Source organism: Oncorhynchus mykiss, chromosome 29 (genome assembly GCF_057628025.1).
Source record: "Oncorhynchus mykiss isolate SJ-2025 chromosome 29, ASM5762802v1, whole genome shotgun sequence".
Classification (NCBI taxonomy): Eukaryota; Metazoa; Chordata; class Actinopteri; order Salmoniformes; family Salmonidae; genus Oncorhynchus; species Oncorhynchus mykiss.
In genome coordinates this window covers 36548772-36570715 of record NC_143050.1, presented here as the reverse complement: position 1 = coordinate 36570715, position 21944 = coordinate 36548772, and the positions used below count along the sequence as shown (strand labels likewise).

The 21944-nt window shown below is 43.4% G+C and overlaps 1 protein-coding gene across 1 annotated transcript; it reads right to left on the bottom strand.

Annotated features, from left to right (window-relative positions):
* Positions 1-11186: 11186 nt before the first annotated feature.
* LOC110509625 (claudin-4) lies at positions 11187-18791 on the bottom strand. Its single transcript, XM_090227108.1, has one exon. The coding sequence runs from the start codon at positions 12695-12697 to the stop codon at positions 12050-12052; it is 648 nt and encodes a 215-aa protein (XP_090083234.1). The 5' UTR covers positions 12698-18791; the 3' UTR covers positions 11187-12049.
* Between the last annotated feature and the right edge of the window lie 3153 nt (positions 18792-21944).

Here is a 21944-nt window from a genome sequence, read left to right as displayed (position 1 = left end):
CTGCAGCATTTGGTAAAGATGTGATCAATACATGTTGAGGAGTTCATTCCTGTGCTGTTTGTAACTACCCTAATGGATTGACTAATAACCTGAACCAGGTTGCAGGCACTGGTTACAGTTTGAAGCTTTAGGTGAGGCAGATGAACCTGTAGCTGTATTACTTCAACAGTATTTAACATTAGATCCTCTAAGCTTTACAAGAATGTGGCTCTGAATATAAACAGCAACAACTCCACCACTGGCATTTCTGTCTTTTCTGTAGATGTTATAACCTTGTATTGCCACCACTGCATCATCAAATGCATTATCTAAGTGAGTTTCAGAGATATTAATGTAATCTGTTACTAGCAAGTTATTCATTTCATGAACCTTGTTTCTTAAGCTACATATGTTAACGTGGGCTATTTTGAGCACTTTTCTAGGATGCTTTCTTGTTTTCATTGCTTTACTGGGAAGCTTAGCAGAAGTAGACATGCTCATGTTATTTATGTTAGTGCAGGGTGAGCTGAACACAGTGGACTTCCAGCTAGGGTACACCACCTCATTGCTAACAGCATAAATCTGGTTCATATGTACATCATTGCTGCATACAATAGCTGTAGGATCAGCAGAGGCATTCAGGGACCTAAATGAGGTTACTTACATTGTGTCTACCAACGTCCCTGATATGATGTATATTTGCTAAAGCATTATGACAATTCAGCGACACAATGGTAGGGATTATCTGAGCTGGGCTTGGGTCATTGATCAGTCATTGTCTCAACACAGTCTTATAATGTTGTGAAAGAATACAGGAAGCCAAATGATTTGGGTGGATCCCATCCACCTTATAAAACGTGTTTTGTTTTCAATGGTATTGAAATTGTCAACAAAAGTTACACCCATTGAGCTGCAATAATCATGTAGCCAGTTGTGAAGAGAAATAATCCTGCTAAAGTGTTCAATGCTACAATTCAGAGAGGGCACAGGGCCAGATATGATGGGTTAGATGTTAGTGTCTAGCAGAGAGTCAATCGGCTCTTTAAAATCCAGCTGTTCCGAGCTTCCCTTCATAATGTCATTAAAACCCACATGGACATATCCAGATGTAGTACATTTGTTAGCATCTTATTAATGTAATTTACTTGAGCTCTGGGATGGGGCATTGTTTTTGCACCTGGAATAGTCACATTTCTTATCATGGAGCTAACTAAATTTACAGCTGGAGAGAAGGATGAGGAAATCCTCCCACTCTTCACAGGATTCGGAGAACCCTTTAAGAATGGGTGAGCGGCAGGATAACTTGAGTCCTTATCTCCCAGTGCCTGGTGCAGGCCTCCGACAAATGAAGAAGCCCCGCTCAATCCAGGGGCGAAAGGTTGCCGACCTCGACTTCGAAATCGTAGTGGAAGGAGTAGGAGTAGGCAAAGCGGCCGCAGACACAGGTACACCCAGCAACAAAGGTGCAGGAAGATCAGGTTCCAGGGCGGAAAAATATTTGTTGTTTGTATCAACTCCGGGCCTCTTGTTGGGAGTGTAGACTCCTTCGCGGAAGGCCACTGTGACATCCACTGCTCGGGACGTGCAACCACGCTTATCTTGCTGTGCTCCTTCGACTCCGCTATCAGATGGGGGAGGAGAGGTAGGAGATGGCTCCCCTGGCGAACAAACTCCGGGAAACACCGACCAGTCGGATAACGACAAACGACAAGGCAGAGATGCATCCAACAAGCGCAAACGCTGTCCAGCCACCAGCGTAGGAAAGGTCAACATTCCACTCTGCGTTTTCCCCAGTTTTTTTTACATTGGCTGTTGACCTGTGTGATCAAGGAAGCCACCTCAAGACAATAATCCTCAGCGAGCAAACAATCATAGCTTTGGAACTAAATGATCCAGTTTGTCCCGAAACAAAGCGCAGTAGATACAGCTCCTACAGCGCTGGAACCTTTCATTCACTCTCCAGACAAATTGGGCTCCATTGCAAAACTCATCTGTGACTAACTTCGTTAGCTTGATGGCTAGCAGTTTAGCTGGGTTAAGCAGGCTTCAACCTGTCAGTTAAGCGGGATTCCGGGACAAGGAATAGCGGCCCTAGCCGTTAAATAGCGGCCCTAGCCGCTAACTGCGGCACGGAATCCATGCAAAAAACAAGCCCGTATTTATAGTTAACAAAGATTGGTTATGTTTTAGTAAAAAATAACAAATTGAGTGTTTCCAGCATACAGTGTTCAGCTGCGCACTCTGATGACGTATGTGTTCCCAGACTTCAATGCTGACAGACTTAGCAGAGAAGTACTCCTCCATCAACGTAAAGTTCAGCTGGAATCTCCCTGGCCCTGTCTGTTATTATGGTTGCCAAGTGTTTACTTCTCAGCTCCTCTGCTGTATATCTGGCAATTTCTTTGTTAGATACTTCTCTCCTCAGACAGCTGTCTGCACCCTGCACCTCTCCCTCAGGCAGGGGAGAGGCTACGGTGGGGAGAGGGGGCTACACCTCTGGCTACGCATTTCGGTGATTGAAATACACAAATGAATAGAGAAAAAAACAGTCCATTTTAATGTAACTTTGCTGTCAGCTGGCAGCTTATTTTTAAGTTTTAGAATCATATGCATTCTATTTGAAATTTTGCAGATTTTGGTCGGAATTGGATTCCGTGCGTCTACCCATACACATTTATGCCACTCTAAAGGTAAACCACACAGGTGTCACAATACCAAACCATAAAAGGCTTTCAATATACATTACCAGTCAAAAGTTTGGAGACACCTACTCATTCCAGGGTTTTTCTTTATTTTGACTATTTTCTACACTGTAGAACAAAAGTGAAGACATCACAAGTATGAAATAACACATATTGAGTCATGTAGTAACCAAAAAACGATACACATTTATATTTGAGATTGTTCAAAGTAGCCACCCTTTGCCTTGATGACAGCTTTGAACACTCTTGGTATTCTTTTAACCAACTTCATGAGGTAGTCACCTGAAAAGCCTTTCAATTATAAGGTGTGCCTTGTTAAATGTTAATTTGTGGAATTTCTTTCCTTCTTAATGCATTTGAGCCAATCAGTTGTGTTGTGACAATGTAGGTGTGGTATACAGAAAGCCCTATTTATGGCAAGAACAGCTCAAATAAGCAAAGAGAAATGACAGTCCATCGTTACTTTAAGGCATGAAGGTGAGTCAATCCGGAAAATGTCAAGAAGTTACCTCAGCTGCAGAGGATAAGTTCCTTAGAGTTACCAGCCTCAGAGGTTTTTGGGTCCAACCGCCATGTCTTTGTGAGACGCAGAGTAGGTGAACAGATGATCCCCCCATGTGTGGTTCCCACTGTGAATCATGGAGGAGTAGGTGTGATGGTGTGGGGGTGCTTTGCTGTGATTTATTTAGAATTCAAGGCAGACTTGACTAGCATGGCTACCACAGCATTCTGTAGTTGTATAACAACACAACACAAGACGAGACCCAGAAGCAGACACGGGTTTGAGCTCTGATATTTATTATAGTCCAAGGGGTAGGCAAAAGGCAGGTCAGGGACAGGCAAGAGTTCATAACCAGATCAGAGTCCAAAATGGTACAGGGTGTCAGGCAGGCTCAAGGTCAGGGGCAGGCAGAATGGTCAGGCAGGTGGGCTCAGAGTCAGGCAAGGGCATGAACCAGGAGGACAAGAAAAACAGAGACCGGGAAAAACAGTAGCTAAGAGAAAACCGCTGGTTGACTTGGCAAACAAGATGAACTGGCACAGACAGACAGAAAACACAGGTATAAATACACAGGGGATAATGGGGAAGATTGGCGACACCTGGAGGGGGGTGGAGGCAAGCACAATGACAAGTGAAACAGATCAGGGTGTGACAAGTTGATTCCATATTTGACTCACCATCTGATTCGGTCTTATGTAGAACATTTTGAATTATTTATTTATTTTTTACATTGGATAAAAGTAGAGACTAGAGCTACAAAGTAGTATATCATACACTGCATTTGAGGAAACAATGGGAAAGTAATTCTGCTTTGAAAGTTGATCAACTTGTAAACTCACTTCTGAGAAAATCGCCTTTGAATGTTTTGGTATCCAGTGAAGAGCTCTTCTTTGTCTACACCCATTCAGCATCGTTCACACCCTCTTAAGCTTTCCCACCTATCTCGTTTCGCTCTCGGAGCGCACACTTGACGCTCTGGCCGATGATTTGTTTATGCATAACATGAAAACAGCCTAACCAGCACTGCTGGAACAATTAAATTATGCTTTTCTGCAGACTTTTACTGACACCGGTCATATTCAATGGGTGTTGTACACACGTCATGTAATGTTAGCTAATGAGCCAGGTGCTCACTACGAGTCAGCCAGTTAGCTACTTAAAACCTTTTGCGGCTAGGGGTTCTGCTAGCGGAACGTTTCAACAACATAACTTTGATACATTCACAAGTCCAAGACACCAAATTAAAGCTTAACTTATTGTTAATCTAGCCACTGTGTCAGATTTCAAAAAGGCTTTACGGCGAAAGCAAACCATGCTATTATCTGAGGACAGCACCTCATCAAACAAACACAGACAATCATATTTCACCCCGCCAGGCGCGACACAAAACTCAGCAATAACGATATAATTCATGCCTTACCTTTGAAGATCGTGTTCTGTTGGCACTCCAATATGTCCCATAAACATCAGAAATGGTCCTTTTGTTCGATTAATTGCGTCGTTATATCTCCAAAAAGTCAATTTATTTGGCGCGTTTGATTAAAAAAAACACTGTTTCCAACTCGTGCAACATGACTACAAAATATCTAAAAGGTTACCTGTAATCTTGATCCAAACATTTCAAACAACTTTCCTAATACATCTTAAGGTATTTGTTTTACATAAATAATCAATCAAATTTAAGACGGGATAAACTGTGTTCAATAGAGGATAAAAACAAAGTGGTGCGAGCTTTCAGGTCACGCGCCCCAACCACAACAGTACACTTCACTCGACCCTCGTTCTGAACTGCCCTACTTCTTCATTTCTCAAAGGAAAAACATCAACCAATTTCTAAAGACTGATGACATCCAGTGGAAGCGATAGGAACTGCAAGCAAGTGCCTTAGAAATCTAGATCCCCATAGAGAGAGTGACCTCAAAAATAGAATTGTCCTAAATAAGTTCTGTTATACTCACAGACATAATTTTAACAGTTTTAGAAACTTTAGAGTGTTTTCTATCCAAATCTACAAATTATATGCATATCCTAGCTTCTGGGCCTGAGTAGCAGGGAGTTTTCTTTGGGCACGCTTTTCATCCGGACGTGAAAATACCGCCCCCTATCCCAAACCGGTTTAACAACAATGAACAGTGCCAACAATGCCACAGAGCTAACCAACCAGGTTCAATGTTAGCTAGTAAACATTAGGCTCTAACTAGAAAAGCAAACAGCTCCGGGATATGACTAATGACGTCAGCTAGCTAACAGTACACTTTAGCTTGAAATTAAACCCCTTTCTGTCCAAATTAGAAACTAGCTGCATCTGAAAATGTAGCTAGCTAACGCTAGACTATCTTACCTGTATACATCATCATGCATGATGGATGGGTCTCCCTGTCAGGAATGCCATACCACAGTTGCACTTAGTTTGAAGATGTAATCGGGAGACAGGTGTTTTCTCCATCTCTTTTTATTTGATTTATTTACTCTTTATTTTACCAGGTAAATTGACTGAGAACATGTTCTCATTTACAGCAATGGCCTGGGGAATAGTTATAGGGGAGAGGAGGGGGATGAATGTTAGTTAGTTATCATACTCTAATTCCACTGATTTCAAAACGTGATCCTCCAGAAAGTGGAGAGCAACACTTATGCAGCTCTAATACACAATACATTTGACAAAAGCCGCGTTCAACAGGATTATCAACACAGACTGACGAGCTCAAATAAACAGAAGCCCTCTATATGGCAGACCAATCCGAACTCATCGCTGCCCAGCCCACTCATTATCTCAGCCAATCATGGATAGTTGGAAGGTTGCTGCCGTTTTCTGTGGCTAACCAACAAGGCTGGCAATTTAACAATTTGTTTCATATATACAGATGGCATACAAGTTTGTTATTAAGGCACATGAAAGTTCACATGTTCGAGAAGGCATTTCTACCCCCAAAAATTGTTTTACGTCCAAACGGCTCTCCTGTAATGTCTCCTGTAAAGACATGACTTGCAACATACGCCTAGTTTCCGGAATTGGGTCAAGTGTTATTTCATAGTTTTGATGTCTTATTCTACAATGTAGAAAATAGTAAAAATAAAGAAAAACCCTTGAATGAGTAGGTGTGTCCAAACGACATATTTTCCATTTTAATAATACATTTTCTTCACAAAAATGGCTTTTACACACGTCTACAGGTAACTGACTGTGGAAAGTAGTTATCCGACAAAATACTATTTGAGCTAACATAGGCTAATGCGATTAGCATGAGGTTGTAAGTAACAAGAACATTTCACAGGACATATACACATCTGATACTATCAGAAAGCTTAAATTCTTGGTAATTTAACTGCACTGTCCAATTTACAGTAGCTATTACATGCTATTGTTTGAGGAGAGTGCACAGTTTTGAACATCAAAAGTTATTAAGGCACACCAGTGATTTTACACAGGAGAAAACCATACAGTTGCTCAGAGTGTGGGAAGAGTTCAGCCCAGCGTGATGAGACACCAGATGGTTCACACAGGAGAGAGACCTCATGAATGCCCCTGCTGTGGGAAATGCTGTTTCTGATTAAATGCTCTGATAATGCACATGAGTGTTCACACTGGAGAGAAACACTCCATTTACTCAAATCAAATCAAATTGTATTAGTTACATGCGCCTGTAACGGTACTCGTCCTCATCTGATGACGAGTATGAAAGATCGGACCAATGCGCAGCGTAGTAAGTGTCCATTTGAATGAAATATGACTGAACACTGAAATACAAAAGAACAAGCGAAATAAATGAAAACCGAAACAGTTCTGTATGGTGAAACACAGAAAACCCACAACCCATAGTGGGAAAACAGGCTGCCTAAGTATGGTTCTCAATCAGAGACAACGATCGACAGCTGCATCTGATTGGGAACCATACCAGGCCAAACACAGAAATACAAAACATAGAATACAAAACATAGAATGCCCACCCCAACTCACGCCCTGACCACACTAAAACAGAGACGTAAAAAAGGAACTAAGGTCAGGACGTGACAGCGCCGAATACAACAGGTGTAGACCTTACAGTGAAATGCTTACTTACGAGACCCTAACCAACAATGCAGTTAAAAAAATAATAATAAGAAGAAATAAAAGGAACAAGTAATTAAATAGCAGCAGTAAAATAACAATAGCGAGACTATATACAGGGTACCGGTACAGGGTCAATGTGTGGGGGCACCAGTTAGTCAAGGTAATTGAGGTAATATGTACATGTAGGTAGAGTTATTAAAGTGACTATGCATAGATGATAACAACAGAGACCAGCAGCAGTGTAAAAGGGGGGTGCAATGCAAATAGTCTGGGTAGACATTAGATTAGATGTTCAGGAGTCTTATGGCTTGGGGTTAGAAGCTGTTGAGAAGTCTCTTGGACCTAGACTTGGTGCTCGGGTACTGCTTGCCGTGTGGTAGCAGAGAGAACAGTCTATGACTAGGGTGCTGGAGTCTTTGACAATTTTTAGGGCCTTCCTCTGACACCGCTGGTATAGAGGTCCTGGATGGCAGGAAGCTTGGCCCCAGTGATGTACTGGGCCATACGCACTACCCTCTGTACTGCCTTGTGGTCAGAGGCCGAGCAGTTGCAATACCAGGCAGTGATGCTCTCGATGTTGCAACTGTATTGAGGATCTGAGGACCCATGACAAATCTTTTCAGTCTCATGAGGGGGAATAGGTCTTGTCGTGCCCTCTTCACGACTGTCTTGGTGTGCTTGGACCATGTCAGTTTGTTGGTGATGTGGACACCAAGGAACTTGAAGCTCTCAACCTGCTCCACTACAGCCCTATTGATGAGAATGGGGGCCTGCTCGGTCCTCATTTTCCTGTAGTCCACAATCAGCTCCTTTGTCTTGATCACGTTGAGGGAGAGGTTGTTGTCCTGGCACCACACGACCAGGTCTCTGACCTCCTCCCTATACGCTGTCTCATCTTTGTCGGTGATCTGCAAATGGTGGTGTTGGAGTCGTGCCTGGCCGTGCAGTCATGAGTGAACAAGAAGTACAGGAGGGGACTGAGCACGCACCCCTGAGGGGGCCCTGTGTTGAGGATCAGCGTGGCAGATGTGTTGTTACCTACCCTTACCACCTGGGGGCGGTCCATCAGGATGTTCATGATCCAGTTGCAGAGGGAGGTGTTTAGTTCCAGGGTCCTTAGCTTAGTGATGAGCTCTGAGTGCGCTAATGGTGTTGAACGCTGAGCTGTAGTCACTGAATATAATTCTCACATAAGTGTTCCTTTTGCACAGGTAGGAAAGGGAAGTGTGGAGTGCAACAGAGATTGCATCATCTGTGGATCTGTTGGGGCAGATTGCAAATTTGGAGTGGGTCTGGGGTTTCTGGGATAATGGTGTTGATCTGAGCCATGACCAGCCTTTCAAAGCACTTCATGGCTACACACGTGAGTGCTACGGGTCGGTAGTCATTTAGGCAGGTTACCTTAGTCTTCTTGGGCACAGGGACTATGGTGGTCTGCTTAAAACATGTTGGTATTACAGACTCTGACAGGGAGAGGTTGAAAATGTCAGTGAAGACACTTGCCAGTTGGTCAGCGCATGCTCGGAGTATACATCCTGGTAATCCGTCTGGCCCTGCGGCCTTGTGAATAGAGTTAATGATCTTAATCACATCGGCTGCTGAGAGCGAGATCACACAGTCATCCGGAACAGCTGGTGGTCTCATTCATGTTTCAGTGTTATTTGCCTCCAAGTGAGCACAAAAGTAGTTTAGTGCATCTGGTAGGCTTGTGTCACTGTGCAGCTCTCGGCTGTGCTTCCTTTTGTAGTCTGTAATTGTTTGCTAGCCCTGCCACATCCGTCGAGGGTCAGAGCCGGTGTAGTACAATTCGATCTTAGTCCTGTACTGGCGCTTTGCCTGTTTTATGGTTCGTCAGAGTGAATAGCAGGATTTCTTATAAGCTTCCGGGTTAGAGTCCCGCTCCTTGAAAGCGTCAGCTCTAGCCTTTAGCTCGGTGTGGATATTGCCTGTAATCCATGGCTTCTGGTTGGGGTATGTACGTACTGTCACTGTGTGGACAACATCATCAATACACTTATTGATGAAGCCAATGACTGATGTGATGTACTCCTCCATGCCATCGGAGGAATCTGTGCTCGCAAAACAGTCCTGTAGCTTAGCATCTGCTTCATCTGACCACTTTTATATTGATTGAGTCACTGGTGCTTCCTGCTTTAATTTTGCTTGTAAGCAGGAATCAGGAGGATAGAATTATGGTCAGATTTGCAAATGGAGGGCGAGGGAGAGCTTTGTATGCGTCTCTGTGTGTCGAGTAAAGGTGTTCCAGAGTTTTTTCCCCTCTGGTTGCACATTTAACATGCTGATAGAAATTTGGTAAGACAAATTTAAGTTTCCCTGCATTAAAGTCCCCGGCCACTAGGAGTGCCGCCTTTGGGTGTGCGTTTTCCTGTTTGCTTATGGCGGAATACAGCTCATTGGGTGCGCTCTTAGTGCCAGCATCGGTCTGTGGTGGTATGTAGACAGCTACGAAAAATACAGATGAAAACTCTCTAGGTAGACAGTGTGGTCTACAGCTTATCATGAGACACTCTACATCAGGCGAGCAAAACCTTGAGACTTCCTGAGATATCGTGCACCAGCTGTTACTTACAAAAATACATAGTCCGCCGCCCCTTGTGTTACCAGACGCCGCTGTTCTATCCTGCCATTACAGCGTATTAACAGCCAGCTGTATGTTGATAATGTCATCGTTCAGCCACGACTTCGTGAAGTATAAGATATTGCAGTTTGGAATGTCCCATTGGTAGTTTAATCTTCCGGCGTAGGTCATCAATTGTATTTTCCAAAGACAGCACGTTTGCTAGCAGAATGGAAGGCGGTGGTGGTTTATTTGATTGCCTACGAATTCTCAGAAGGCACCCTGACCTCCGGACCCTTTTTCTCTGCCTTGTCTTCACGCAAATGATGGGGATCTGGGCCTGTTCCTGGGGAAACAGTATATCATTCACGTCGGGCTCGTCTGACTCTTTAAAGGAAAAAAAGGATTCTGCCAGTTCATGGTGAGTAATCGCAGTTATGATGTCCTGAATATCTTTTTGGTTATGAGAGAAAGTAGCAGCAACACTAGGTACAAAATAAGTTTAAAAAAAAGTTACAAACAATATAAAGAAACAAACAAAAAAACACAATCAGTTAGGGACACGTAAAACGTCAGCCTTCTTCTCCGGCTCCATCTCTGAGTGCGGGAAGTGGTTCTCCCAAGATAGCGACTGGAAACGACACCAGATAAGACACCACCCTAACCTCTGACCTTCCGACACAGGCAGCTTCAGTAGAGGCACACACCCAATCCCAAATCCACCCTCTACCCCTCCCTTCCTAGCTAATACCCCCTATCCACTATACCAGGGGGTGTCAATCTCAATTCCCAGAGGGTAGAATGTCTAATGGTTTATATTGTTTGCTTTCAATTTGTGTCCAATTAACACCTAGACAACCAGGAGAGGGGAGTTCCTAATCAATTACAAGGGAGGAGCGAAAACCCGCAGTGTCATTTGAGATTTGCTGTACTGTGTTCAGAGAACAGTCCTGTAGGCCTACTGTAGTTCTCCCTTTCTGATAGACTCACACACGCTGCTCTCCAAATAAATATGACACATTTTTGGGCCAAAGCGTTTTTTGTGAACCGTTCTGTCATTTGCTTGTGTTTTTACATTCAGTCACTTTGAGTCACATTCATCCATCAGTGCTTGTTTATGTCACTGTGAACCAGAAGGTGATAGCTGGTGTGTGCTGAATTGGCTGTAGTTAGGATTTTCACACATTCCCTCTGTTTGTGTAAGGCTTTGGTATGTGTGTGTGTGTGTGTGGTGTGTGGTAAAAGGTCAATGTAGAGAAACTTCAGTAGTTCAACTGAAACTGTATTCAGTCAGATATTCAGTCATAATATTATAATAAAAGTAGCCTAATGCACAATAATACTACTACACAGAAACACAAGGGAGATTGTGAATTGGGATTTCCTTTTTTTATTAAAGAACAACAATTGCCCAGTACTTTAAAGAGGGCTAGGACAAAAGATAGATACACACTCAGCCATGCAGTAAAATACAACAGCATTCAAACGCAAATAAGCTCCTTTGATCATGGTATGAGTGAACATTTGTCTGAGTAGCATTCACTGTGTTACAAAGGAGGAGTCCAGTGTGGGAACCTAAACATGTTAACTATTACCAGTCTCTGCAAAGATGTACATTATGTGGTTATTTAAAACTTCCAACCAGACACAGTAAAGCCAGTGGAGAACAATGAGCTTTATTCACAGAGCGCACAGACCGTGACAGCAGACTCTGGCGAGACAATAGACTAGTGTCAACCGATAACAACATGAACATTTTTACAGAAAGCCTATATAATTCCTGATGTAAAATAATCATATGCAAATACAAGATTTAAGTCTTAAAAATGTTACGCAATAGATAGACTACACAACAAGTGTTTCAACTTCTTGGTCAGTCTTGAGCTATGATCTCGGTGTGTATAGGGTTCCATTCCTTTGGCAAAAAAATTGAATTTTTCCTTTTCTGTTCATCAGACCCATGAACCCATGGCCAGACCCCTAAACAAAGTTGTAGCCTACAACACAGAAAAAATACATTTTGGTGAAGTCGCCATGCCAATCAAAGCAAAGGAGGGGAAAAAAGGATCCTGATATCATCTCGCCTACACATAATGTCCCTTATCGAAGCTTCCGTTCTAGAGAAACACAATAAAGATAACATACGCAATGGGCATCAAACAGTAGGCTAAGTAGACAACTTGTCCGTCCAGGTCCTGTGCCAAGTTTTGATGTGAGTAAAACTCTCCTCTCCTCACCTACACATAATGTTTCTTGTCGAAGTCTCCATTGGCCGAGATGGTCTTGGTGGGGGCATATTTGATGGGGTAGGCGCTCTTGGCTCCCTGGGGACAGGAGCAGCACAGCAGGGTTCCCCCCAGAAGGAGCAGGGCTGTGGCCGCCCAGCCAATGTAGATGGCCGCTCCTATCTCCCTCTTCTTGGACGAGGACACATCTGGGTTGTAGAAGTCTACTATGATGTTATTGGCCATCCAACAGAGGGGAACCAGCACCAATAGACCGCTGATGATGTAGACCACCCCACCTGCGTTCACCACTTTGGCTTTCACCGATTCGGTCTTGATGCAGTTGGTGCACTGTGCTCCAGCGATGGTCACCACCAGCCCCGCCACCCCCAGCACCGCCGATATCACCGTGAGGGCGCGTGCCGTCTGCAGGTCCTGGCTGAGCGCAAGCATCGAGTCGTGCATTTTGCACTGCATCTGACCCGTGCTCTGCACCACGCACGACATCCAGAGCCCGTCCCAGATGGTCTGCGCAACCACAATATTCATATCGATGAACGCCGTCACCTTCCACATGGGCAGCCCGCACGCGACCATGACCAGGAGCGAGCCCAGTAGGCACAACCCCATCCCAAGGACCTCCAGACACGCAGAGAGCATGGTGAGCCTTTTTCTTCTTTAAAACAGAGAGAGGAGAGTGAACACAAATGTCATTTAATATCCACTCGAGTATCAGAAGAATCTCTTTCTCTTATTCGCTCTAGAAATGTAGGCTTGTAATAGATGATCAAAGAGAGGCTAGGAGGTATAAGGTAAGGTATATAGGCTCTCTGGCAGGTCTGAATCCACTCTGTGCCAGAAGGGGGTGCAGCCTTTGTCATTTATGGGACCGTTATTCGCACGCTAACGTCCAGTGTGACAGTTGCACACATGTCAAAACAAAGCGGATAAACTTTGAGCCAACCAGTGACAAGCGCATCTCCACATCAGCCAATGAGTAGGCAGAATTCGGATGCGGAGAGACAAAAGAGTTCAATGAGGAGAGAGAGAGAGAGAGAGAGAGACAGAGAGCGAGACAGAGAGAGAGAGAGAGAGAGAGAGAGAGAGTGTGTGCATGGCAGTAACAGAAAAAGGAACACAACAGGTTAACTGTCTTCCTGGAATTGATCCTGAGGAAGAAAGAAAAAATAACAATGATGTGAGGTCAGAAGACCAGAAACAGAAATGGTCAACTATTTATGATAATAGACATTATTTAGATGAGGAGAAAACTGATTTAATTCGTTGTTATACAATATATGCAAACCACAGTGTGTGTGTGTGTATTTATACAACAGGCGGGTCTAATCCTGGATGTGGTAAGGTTAAAACCGCATTCCAGTCGGTGTCTATTTAGGCAATAAGGCCTGAGGGGGTGTGGTATATGGCCAATATACCATAGCTAAGGGCTGTTCTTAAGCGCAACGCAACGCAACGCAAAGTACCTGGATACAGCCCTTAGCCGTGGTATATTGGCCATATACCACAAACACCTGAGGGGCCTTATTGCTATTATAAACTGGTTACCAGCGTGAGGACAGTAAACAAGTAATTTTGTGTCGTACTCATACTATATTGTCTGATATTCCACAGCCTCCAGACAATCAGCATCCAGGACCCAAACTACCTGGTTTATAATTCACAAGTTACCACTGGCTAAAGCTATGACATTTAAATGCCTATTTGCTGTTCAATTTCACAGTGCATTCTGTCTCATCAGCCTAGCCAGAGCCAGGCGATTCGAAAAATGTATCTCCAATGTAAAAAAGCATCTAGACATTATTTCCCCTTTCTTTTAGACAAGCATTTGGTTTTCAACAGAGATTTGAAAAAACCTTGCTGCCTGTCTCTCTGACATTTTTAATATTGTTGAATAATACTGAAGACATCAAAACTGTGAAATAACACATATGGAATCATGTAGTAACCAAAAAAGTGTTAAACAAATCAAAATATATGTTATATTTTAGATTATTCAAAGTAGCCAAACTTTGCCTTGATGACAGCTTCGCACACTTTTGGCATTCTCTCAACCAGTTTCACCTGGAATGCTTTTCCAACAGTGGTGAAGGAGTTCTCACATATGCTGAGCACTTGTTGGCTGCTTTTCCTTCATTCTGCTGTCTAAGTCATCCCAAACCATCTCAATTGGGTTGAGGTCAGGTGACTGTGGAGGCCAGGTCATCTGATGCAGCACTCTATCACTCTCCTTCTTGGTCAAATAGCCCTTACACAGCCTGGAGGTGTGTTGGGTCATTTTCCTGTTAAAAAGCAAATGATAGTCCCACTAAGCGCTAACCAGATGGGATGACGTATCACTGCAGAATGCTGTGGTAGCCATGCTGGTTAAGTGTACCTTGAATTATAAATAAATCACTGACAATGTCACCAGCAAAGCACTCCCACACCATCACACCTACTCCATGCTTCACGGCAGGAACCATACATGCAGAGATCATTCGTTCACCTACTCTGCATCTCACAAAGACATGGTGGTTGGAACCAAAAATCTCAAATTTGGACTCATCTGACCAAAGGACAGATTTTTCCCCGATCTAATGTCCATTGCTTGTGTTTCTTGGCCCAAGCAAGTCTCTTCTTCTTATTGGTGTCCTTTAGTAGTTTATTTGCAGCAATTCGATCATGAAGGCCTGATTCACGCAGTCTCCTCTCAACAGTTTATGTTGAGATGTGTCTGTTACTTGAACTCTGTGAAGCATTTATTTGGGCTGCAATTTCTGAGGCTGGTAACTCTAAGGAACATATCCTCTGCAGCAGAGGTAACTCTGGGTCTTCCTTTCCTGTGGCGGTCCTCATGAGAGCCAGTTCCATCAAGGCGCTTGATGGTTTTTGCGACTGCATTTGAAGAAACTTTGAAAGTTCTTGATTGACTGACCCTTCATGTCTTAAAGTAATGATGGACTGTCGTTTCTCTTTGCTTATTTGAGCTGTTCTTGCCATAATATGGACTTGGTCTTTTACCAAATAGGGCTATCTTCTGTATACCACCCCTACCTTGTCACAACACAACTGATTGGCTCAAACGCATTAAGAAAGAAAGTAATCCCACAAATGAACTTTTAACAATGCACACCTGTTAATTGAAATGCATTCTAGGAGACTACCTCATGAAGGTGTTTGAGAGCATGTCAAGAGTGTGCAAAGCTGTCATCAAGGCCAAAGGTGGCTTCTTTGAAGAATCTCAAATCTCAAATATACTTTGTAAGGCAGCCTGATTGGGTGGGTAAGTGGTTAATCTGGCAGGACCTCTGCCAAGCCAGGCCCTGCCTCAGCTTTACCTCTGAGAAAAACTATTAAGAAAACTAGTATCACTTAAGTGTGTGTGTTTGTGTGTGCATGTTCCCCACAAGCCAATGTCAGACAAAGTCTGTTTCTCTTTCCTTTCCCTGTTTGTGTCCTCGCCGTCTTTCCCGAGACCTCTTGCCTGCCACATGGCATTCTGGGAAATACATAAACAGGAAGTGTTGTCCGCTGTGTCATTCTCTGGCCTATCGCTGGACACAGCTGCTAGGAGAGAGAAGGATGGAAAGAGTGGTGGGAGGGGGTGGATGGTTGGAGGGTTGGAGAAGGAATGACGGTAAGGATTAATGCAAACATTGGAAAGACAATGGAGAGACCAAGAGTTTTGAATCTGTTATATCTTTATACGTTGCTTTTCTATACTATTCACACCCTTTGACTTTTTCCACATTTTGTTGTGTTACAGCCTGAATTTTTGTGTCACCGGCCTACATACAATACCCTATAATGTTAAAGTGTAATTATGACTTTTGACATTTTTACTAATTAATAAAAATGAAAAGCTCAAATGCCTTGAGTTAATAAGTATTCCAACTCTTTGTTATGGCAAGCATAAATAAATCCAGGAGTAAAAATGTGATTAACAGTTCACATAAGACTTTTTGTGCAATAATAGTGTTTAACATGATTTTTGAATTTCTACCTAATTTCTGTACCCCACACAAACAATCGTCTGTAAGGTCCCTCGCTCGAGCAGTGAATTTCAAACAAAAAATGCCTCACAAAGAAAGGTAGAAGTGTAAAAATAAAAAAGCAGCCATTGAATATCCCTTTGAAGTTATTAATGACACTTTGTATGGTGCATCAATACACCCAATCAGTACAAAGATACATGCATAATTCCTAACTCAGTTGCCGGAGAGGAAGGAAACCGCTCAGGGATTTCACCATATTAAACAGTTACAGAGTTTCATGGCTGTGATAGGAGTAAACTGAGGATGGATCAACAACATTATAGTTACTCCACAATAACTCCACTGTAGTTACTCCACTGTAACATAACAGCATTTGGAATAACGTAAGTCAAGGGGTATGAATACTTTCTGAAGACACTGTATCTGGTTTGCATGGAGGCGATCGAGCTTTTGACTTAGTGGAGAACAACAAGCTCTCACAGTCTCACTGCAGAAGTAGACGTCTATCCACCTTCCCCAAACGTCAAATTTCAAAGTGTTTAGGTTGCTCCTGCTTCTCTGTAACATTCATCCTGCTGCTCTGTAATTGTTCCATTTCTCCAAATGTCAAATTTCGAAGCTAAAGGTTAAGTTTAGGCACTCACTTTTAATGGTTAAGGTAAGGGTTAAGGTTTGGGATTGGGTTAAAAAATGTATTTAAAAAACAGTGTCCACAACTGGGATTGAACACACAACCTTCTGATCGACAGTCATGGGATCCACACCACCAAGTAAAACCGAAGGTTACTTGATGGTAATAGCGCTCACTGTTGCCCCTAGTGGCAGGTTTGAAGGCATTTCCCAACATTCTAAGGCAGTGGTTCTTAACCTTGTTGGAGGTACTGAACCCCACCAGTTTCATATGCGCATTCACCGAACCCTTCTTAATTGGAAAAATAAAATATGATTTTTTTCAAATTCAAAACATAGGTATATATTTTACTGGTACACAAAATGAACCGTGCATCAACATCACTGTGTTCAAAGAACAAAATCATCAAAACATGATTTTCACACAAAAACAAAAACAGAATAATGAATATTTACTGCAAATCAGTGTGACTTGTGCTGTTGCCTTTCAGAGACCAGTTCAGAAATGCGCGGCTTCACCTTGGCAAGTGCCACTCTCATGTCATTTTCACAACAAAGTCTGTTCCTTTTCTTCGTTTTTCTGTCCAGCATCCTCGAAAAGGATTGCTCGCAAAGATATGTTGTAACAAACGGTATGAAAATCTCCAGAGCTTTCTTAGCAATAACAGGGTACGTTACCATTTGTTGACACCAAAACGTTGAAAGTGTTGTTGTTCTGAAGAGTTGTTGTTGAACCTGGCTCTGCTGAATTTCAATGATTTCATCAAGGTATTCATCATTGACATCTGTTGTCTCAACACTAAACGTGAACGGCTGTCTCACCCATGCTGGATATGACTCTCTTGTAGGGAAGTATCCGTCGAGAGACTTTGCAAGCTCATCTAAGTGCGTGGCAATTGCTAAGGACATGGATAGATGTCCAATTTCGACGGCCCCCATCTCCCTGAAATGCTATCTGGTGCACTAATGCAGTGGTGGAAAAAGTACTCAATTGTCATACTTGAGTAAAAGTAAAGATACCTTAATAGAAAATGACTTAAGTAAAAGTGAAAGTCACCCAGTAAAATACTACTTGAGTAAAAGTCTAAAAGTATTTGGTTTTAAATATACTTAAGTATCAAAAGTATATGGAATTGCTAAAATGCATAAAGTATCAAAAGTAAAAGTATAAACCAGTTAAAATTCCTTATATTCAGCAAGCCAGATTTTTTTATTGACGGATTACCAGAGCGCACTCCAACACTCAGACATAATTTACAAACAAAGCATTTGTGTTTAGTGAGTCTGCCAGATTAGAGGCAGTAGGGATGACCAGGTTTGTTATTTTCATAAGTATGTGAATTGGACCATTTTTGTGTCAAAATGTAACGAGTACTTTTGGGTGTCAGGGAACATGTATAGAGTAAAACGTATATTATTTTCTTTAGGAATGAAGTGAAGTAAAAGTAAAAAGTTGGCAAAAATATAAATAGTAAAATAAAGTACAGATACCCCACAAAAATGACTTAAGTAGTACTTTAAGGTATTTTAACCTAAGTACTTTACCCCATTGCACTAATGGAGGTTGTCACTCACATCAGTCAGACAGGCCAGACTACAAAGGGAAGCACAACTGCGAGCTGGCCGGTGACACGAGCCTACCAGATGAGCTAAATCACTTCTATGCTCAATTCGAGGCAAGCAACACTGAGGCATGCATGAGAGCATCAGCTGTTCCGGACGACTGTGTGATCACACTCTCCGCAGCCGACGTGAGTAAGACCTTTAAACAGGTCAACATACACAAGGCTGTGGGGCCAGACGGATTACCAGAATGTGTGCTCCAGGCATGTGCTGACCAACTGGCAGGTGTCTTCACTGACATTTTCAAAATGTCCCTGATTGAGTCTGTAATACCAACATGTTTCAAGCAGACCACCATAGACCCTGTGCCCAAGAACATGAAGGCAACCTGCCTAAATGACTACAGATCCGTAGCACTCACGTCTGTAGCCATGAAGTGCTTTGAAAGGTTGGTAATGGCTCACATCAACACCATTATCCCAGAATACATAGACCCACTCCAATTTGCATACCGCCCAAACAGAACCACAGATGATGCAATCTCTATTGCACTCCACACTGCCTTTTCCCACCTGGACAAAAGGAACACTGATGCTATTCATTGACTACAGCTCAGTGTTCAACACCATAGCACTCTCAAAGCTCATCACTAAGCTAAGGACCCTGGGACTAAACACCTCCCTCTGCAACTGGATCCTGGACTTCTTGACCGGTCGCCCCCAGGTGGTGAGGATAGGTAGCATCTGCCATGCTGATCCTCAACACTGGAGCTCCCCAGGGGTGCGTGATCAGTCCCCTCCTGTACTCCCTGTTCACCCACGACTGCATGGCCAGGCACGACTCCAACACCATCATTCAGTTTGCAGACAACACAACAGTGGTAGGCCTGATCACCGACAACGACGAGACAGCCTATAGGGAGGAGGTCAGAGACCTGGTCGGGTGGTGCCAGAATAAAAACCTATGAGAGATTCAAGTTCCTTGGTGTCCACATCAACAACAAACTAGAATGGTCCAAACACACCAAGACAGTCGTGAAGAGGGCACAACAAAGTCTATTCCCCCTCAGGAAACGAAAAATATTTGTCATGGGTCCTGAGATCCTCAAAATGTTCTACAGCTGCAACATCGAGAGCATCGAGCGCACTGGTTGCATCACTGCCTGGTAAGGCAATTGCTCGTCCTCTGACCACAAGGCACTACAAAGGGTAGTGCGTACGGCCCAGTACATCACTAGGGCTAAGAGGCCTTCCATCCAGGACCTCTACACCAGGCGGTGTCAGAGGAAGGCCCTAAAAATGGTCAAAGACCCCAGCCACCCCAGTCATAGACTGTTTTCTCTACTACCGCATGGCAAGCGGTACCGGAGTGCCAAGTCTAGGACAAAAGGCTTCTCAACAGTTTTTACCCCCAAGCCATAAGACTCCTGAGCAGGTCATCAAATGGCTTCCCAGACTATTTGCATTGTGTCCCCCCCCCAACCCCTCTTTTACGCTACTGCTACTCTCTGTTCATCATATATCCATAGTCACTTTAACCATATCTACATGTACATACTACCTCAATCAGCCTGACTAACCGGTGTCTGTATGTAGCCTCTCTACTTTTATAGCCTTGCTACTGTATATAGCCTGTCTTTTTACTGTTGTTTTATATATTTACCTACCTATTGTTCATCTAATACTTTTTTTTGCACTATTGGTTAGAGCCTGAAGTAACCATTTTGCTGTAAGGTGTTGTATTCGGCGCACGTGACAAACTTTGATTTGATTTGATAGAGGTAGCCAGAATACTCTCCATAGGGCTCTGTTGGTTCTCACTATTGTGTTCCCACAAGGTTGACAAATGTTCTCTCAATGTTCTTTTATTATTGTCTGGTCTCACTAAACTTACAGTAAGTGACTGGTTAGTCTAAGTAACAATCACACTGACTCCCTATGTTTGTGTGTGTTACACATTGTGAGAAGATGCACACTCATCACTCTCTGTGTGTGTGTGATGGGTAATGTGGGCCCACAGTGTTTACTGCTGAGGGAAGTGATGCGTGTTGATAACGATGTGGACCCCTCCTAATTACTAAATCAACATGTGGCAAAACTAAATACTCTTAACCACACCAATGCCTCCACAGTGGCACGATGGCCAAAACACACACACAGTCACACACACAGTCACACACACACACACACACAGAGACAGACAGTCACACAGACGGACAGGGATGGAGGAGGGAAGCCTGGGACTCCCAGATAACAACTTTGTCCTAAACAGGAGAAAGAATCACAAAACAAGACATGAAGTTTGTGTTTTGTCGTGGATGTTTTGTAGGTTGAGGGTACTTAACGCCTGCGTGAGAATTCATTCAAATAATAATATATTTGCTTATGATCAACTTCCCCTTCCTTATATAAACCCCCCCTGTCTGATTTCCATAATGAAGTTTACTACATGAAGGGTGAATGGGTTTTATATTAAATGTATTAAAGCAACATTCCCAGATGCACTAGATGTTTGTTCGTTAGGGGTTGTCGACATGCTGACAAACAACATTCCATTCATATGACAATCAGCTCTTATCTGTATCGAAATGTCATTAGTGAAGTATGCACGCACGCACATTCTCAGTTCTCACACACACGGTGTATGATGTCAGGCACTGGGTGAGGGGTCACGGATGTCCACTAGCTATCTATACAATGGTCCCTGGCCCAGACATGAAATCACTGCTTGGTGTTTGTGTGTGTGTGTGTGTTGTATTAGCATCCTGGCCAGATGTTTCCTCTGCTCGGCTATGGTGTGTGTGTTGCATGCCGATGTGTGTATTACTTGAGCACCAGGTGTCTCTGACTTAGCTTTCTGGGCCTCATAATCTACGTTAGAGCCTGGGATGCAGGTAGTTGGCTGTGCACAGACAAACACACCTCAAGGCTGGGAGGCCTGGTGAGAAGCTGGGGGATGGGCAAGAGGACAGGGGGGCAGGTAAGGTAATAGGACAAAAGAGAATGAGTGGGTGCCCATCCCAAATGTATCCACCGGGGCTGGGCTAAAAACGACTGAAACACACTGTTATATGCTTCTCACTTGTTGAAGACTCTTGGAGCCATTTCAAGCAGTAATGTGGAAAGTGAGGAGGGGATGATCACTGGTACCAGAGAACCATTGGCTCAGGGGAAACGGTAGGACAGAGACAGGACATCTTAACTGCTACAACAAGTTGTGTATGGAGGAATAAAGCACAGGAGCAACCAAGGGGGTCAGAGTGACAGCTTCTCCAGGCAGGGAAGGGGAGTGTGTTACTTAGTGGGGGCCAGCTGAGAGAGAGAGGAGGGAGTAGCAGTTAAGATGTTCTGTCTCTGATTATACACACACTGTGACATGTGTAGCTGAGATTTGGCACCTTACATTTTTATGTTATTTAACTAGGCAAGTCAGTTAAGAACAAATTCTTATTTACAATGACAGCCTACCGGGGAACAGTGGGTTAAATGCCTTGTTCAGATTTTTACCTTGTCAGCTCGGGATTCGATCCAGAAACCTTTTGGTTACTGGCCCAACGCTCTAACCACTAGTCTACCTGCCGCCCCTGCTGGAACATCTCTTGGCGTGTATGTGTTTTGCGCCCAGAATTTGATACGCGTGCGTGTTGGGTCTGACACTTGGTGCATATATGTGTATTTGCATGTCTGAATTAGTGGTCACTTTGTTCTCTGTAGTTATAT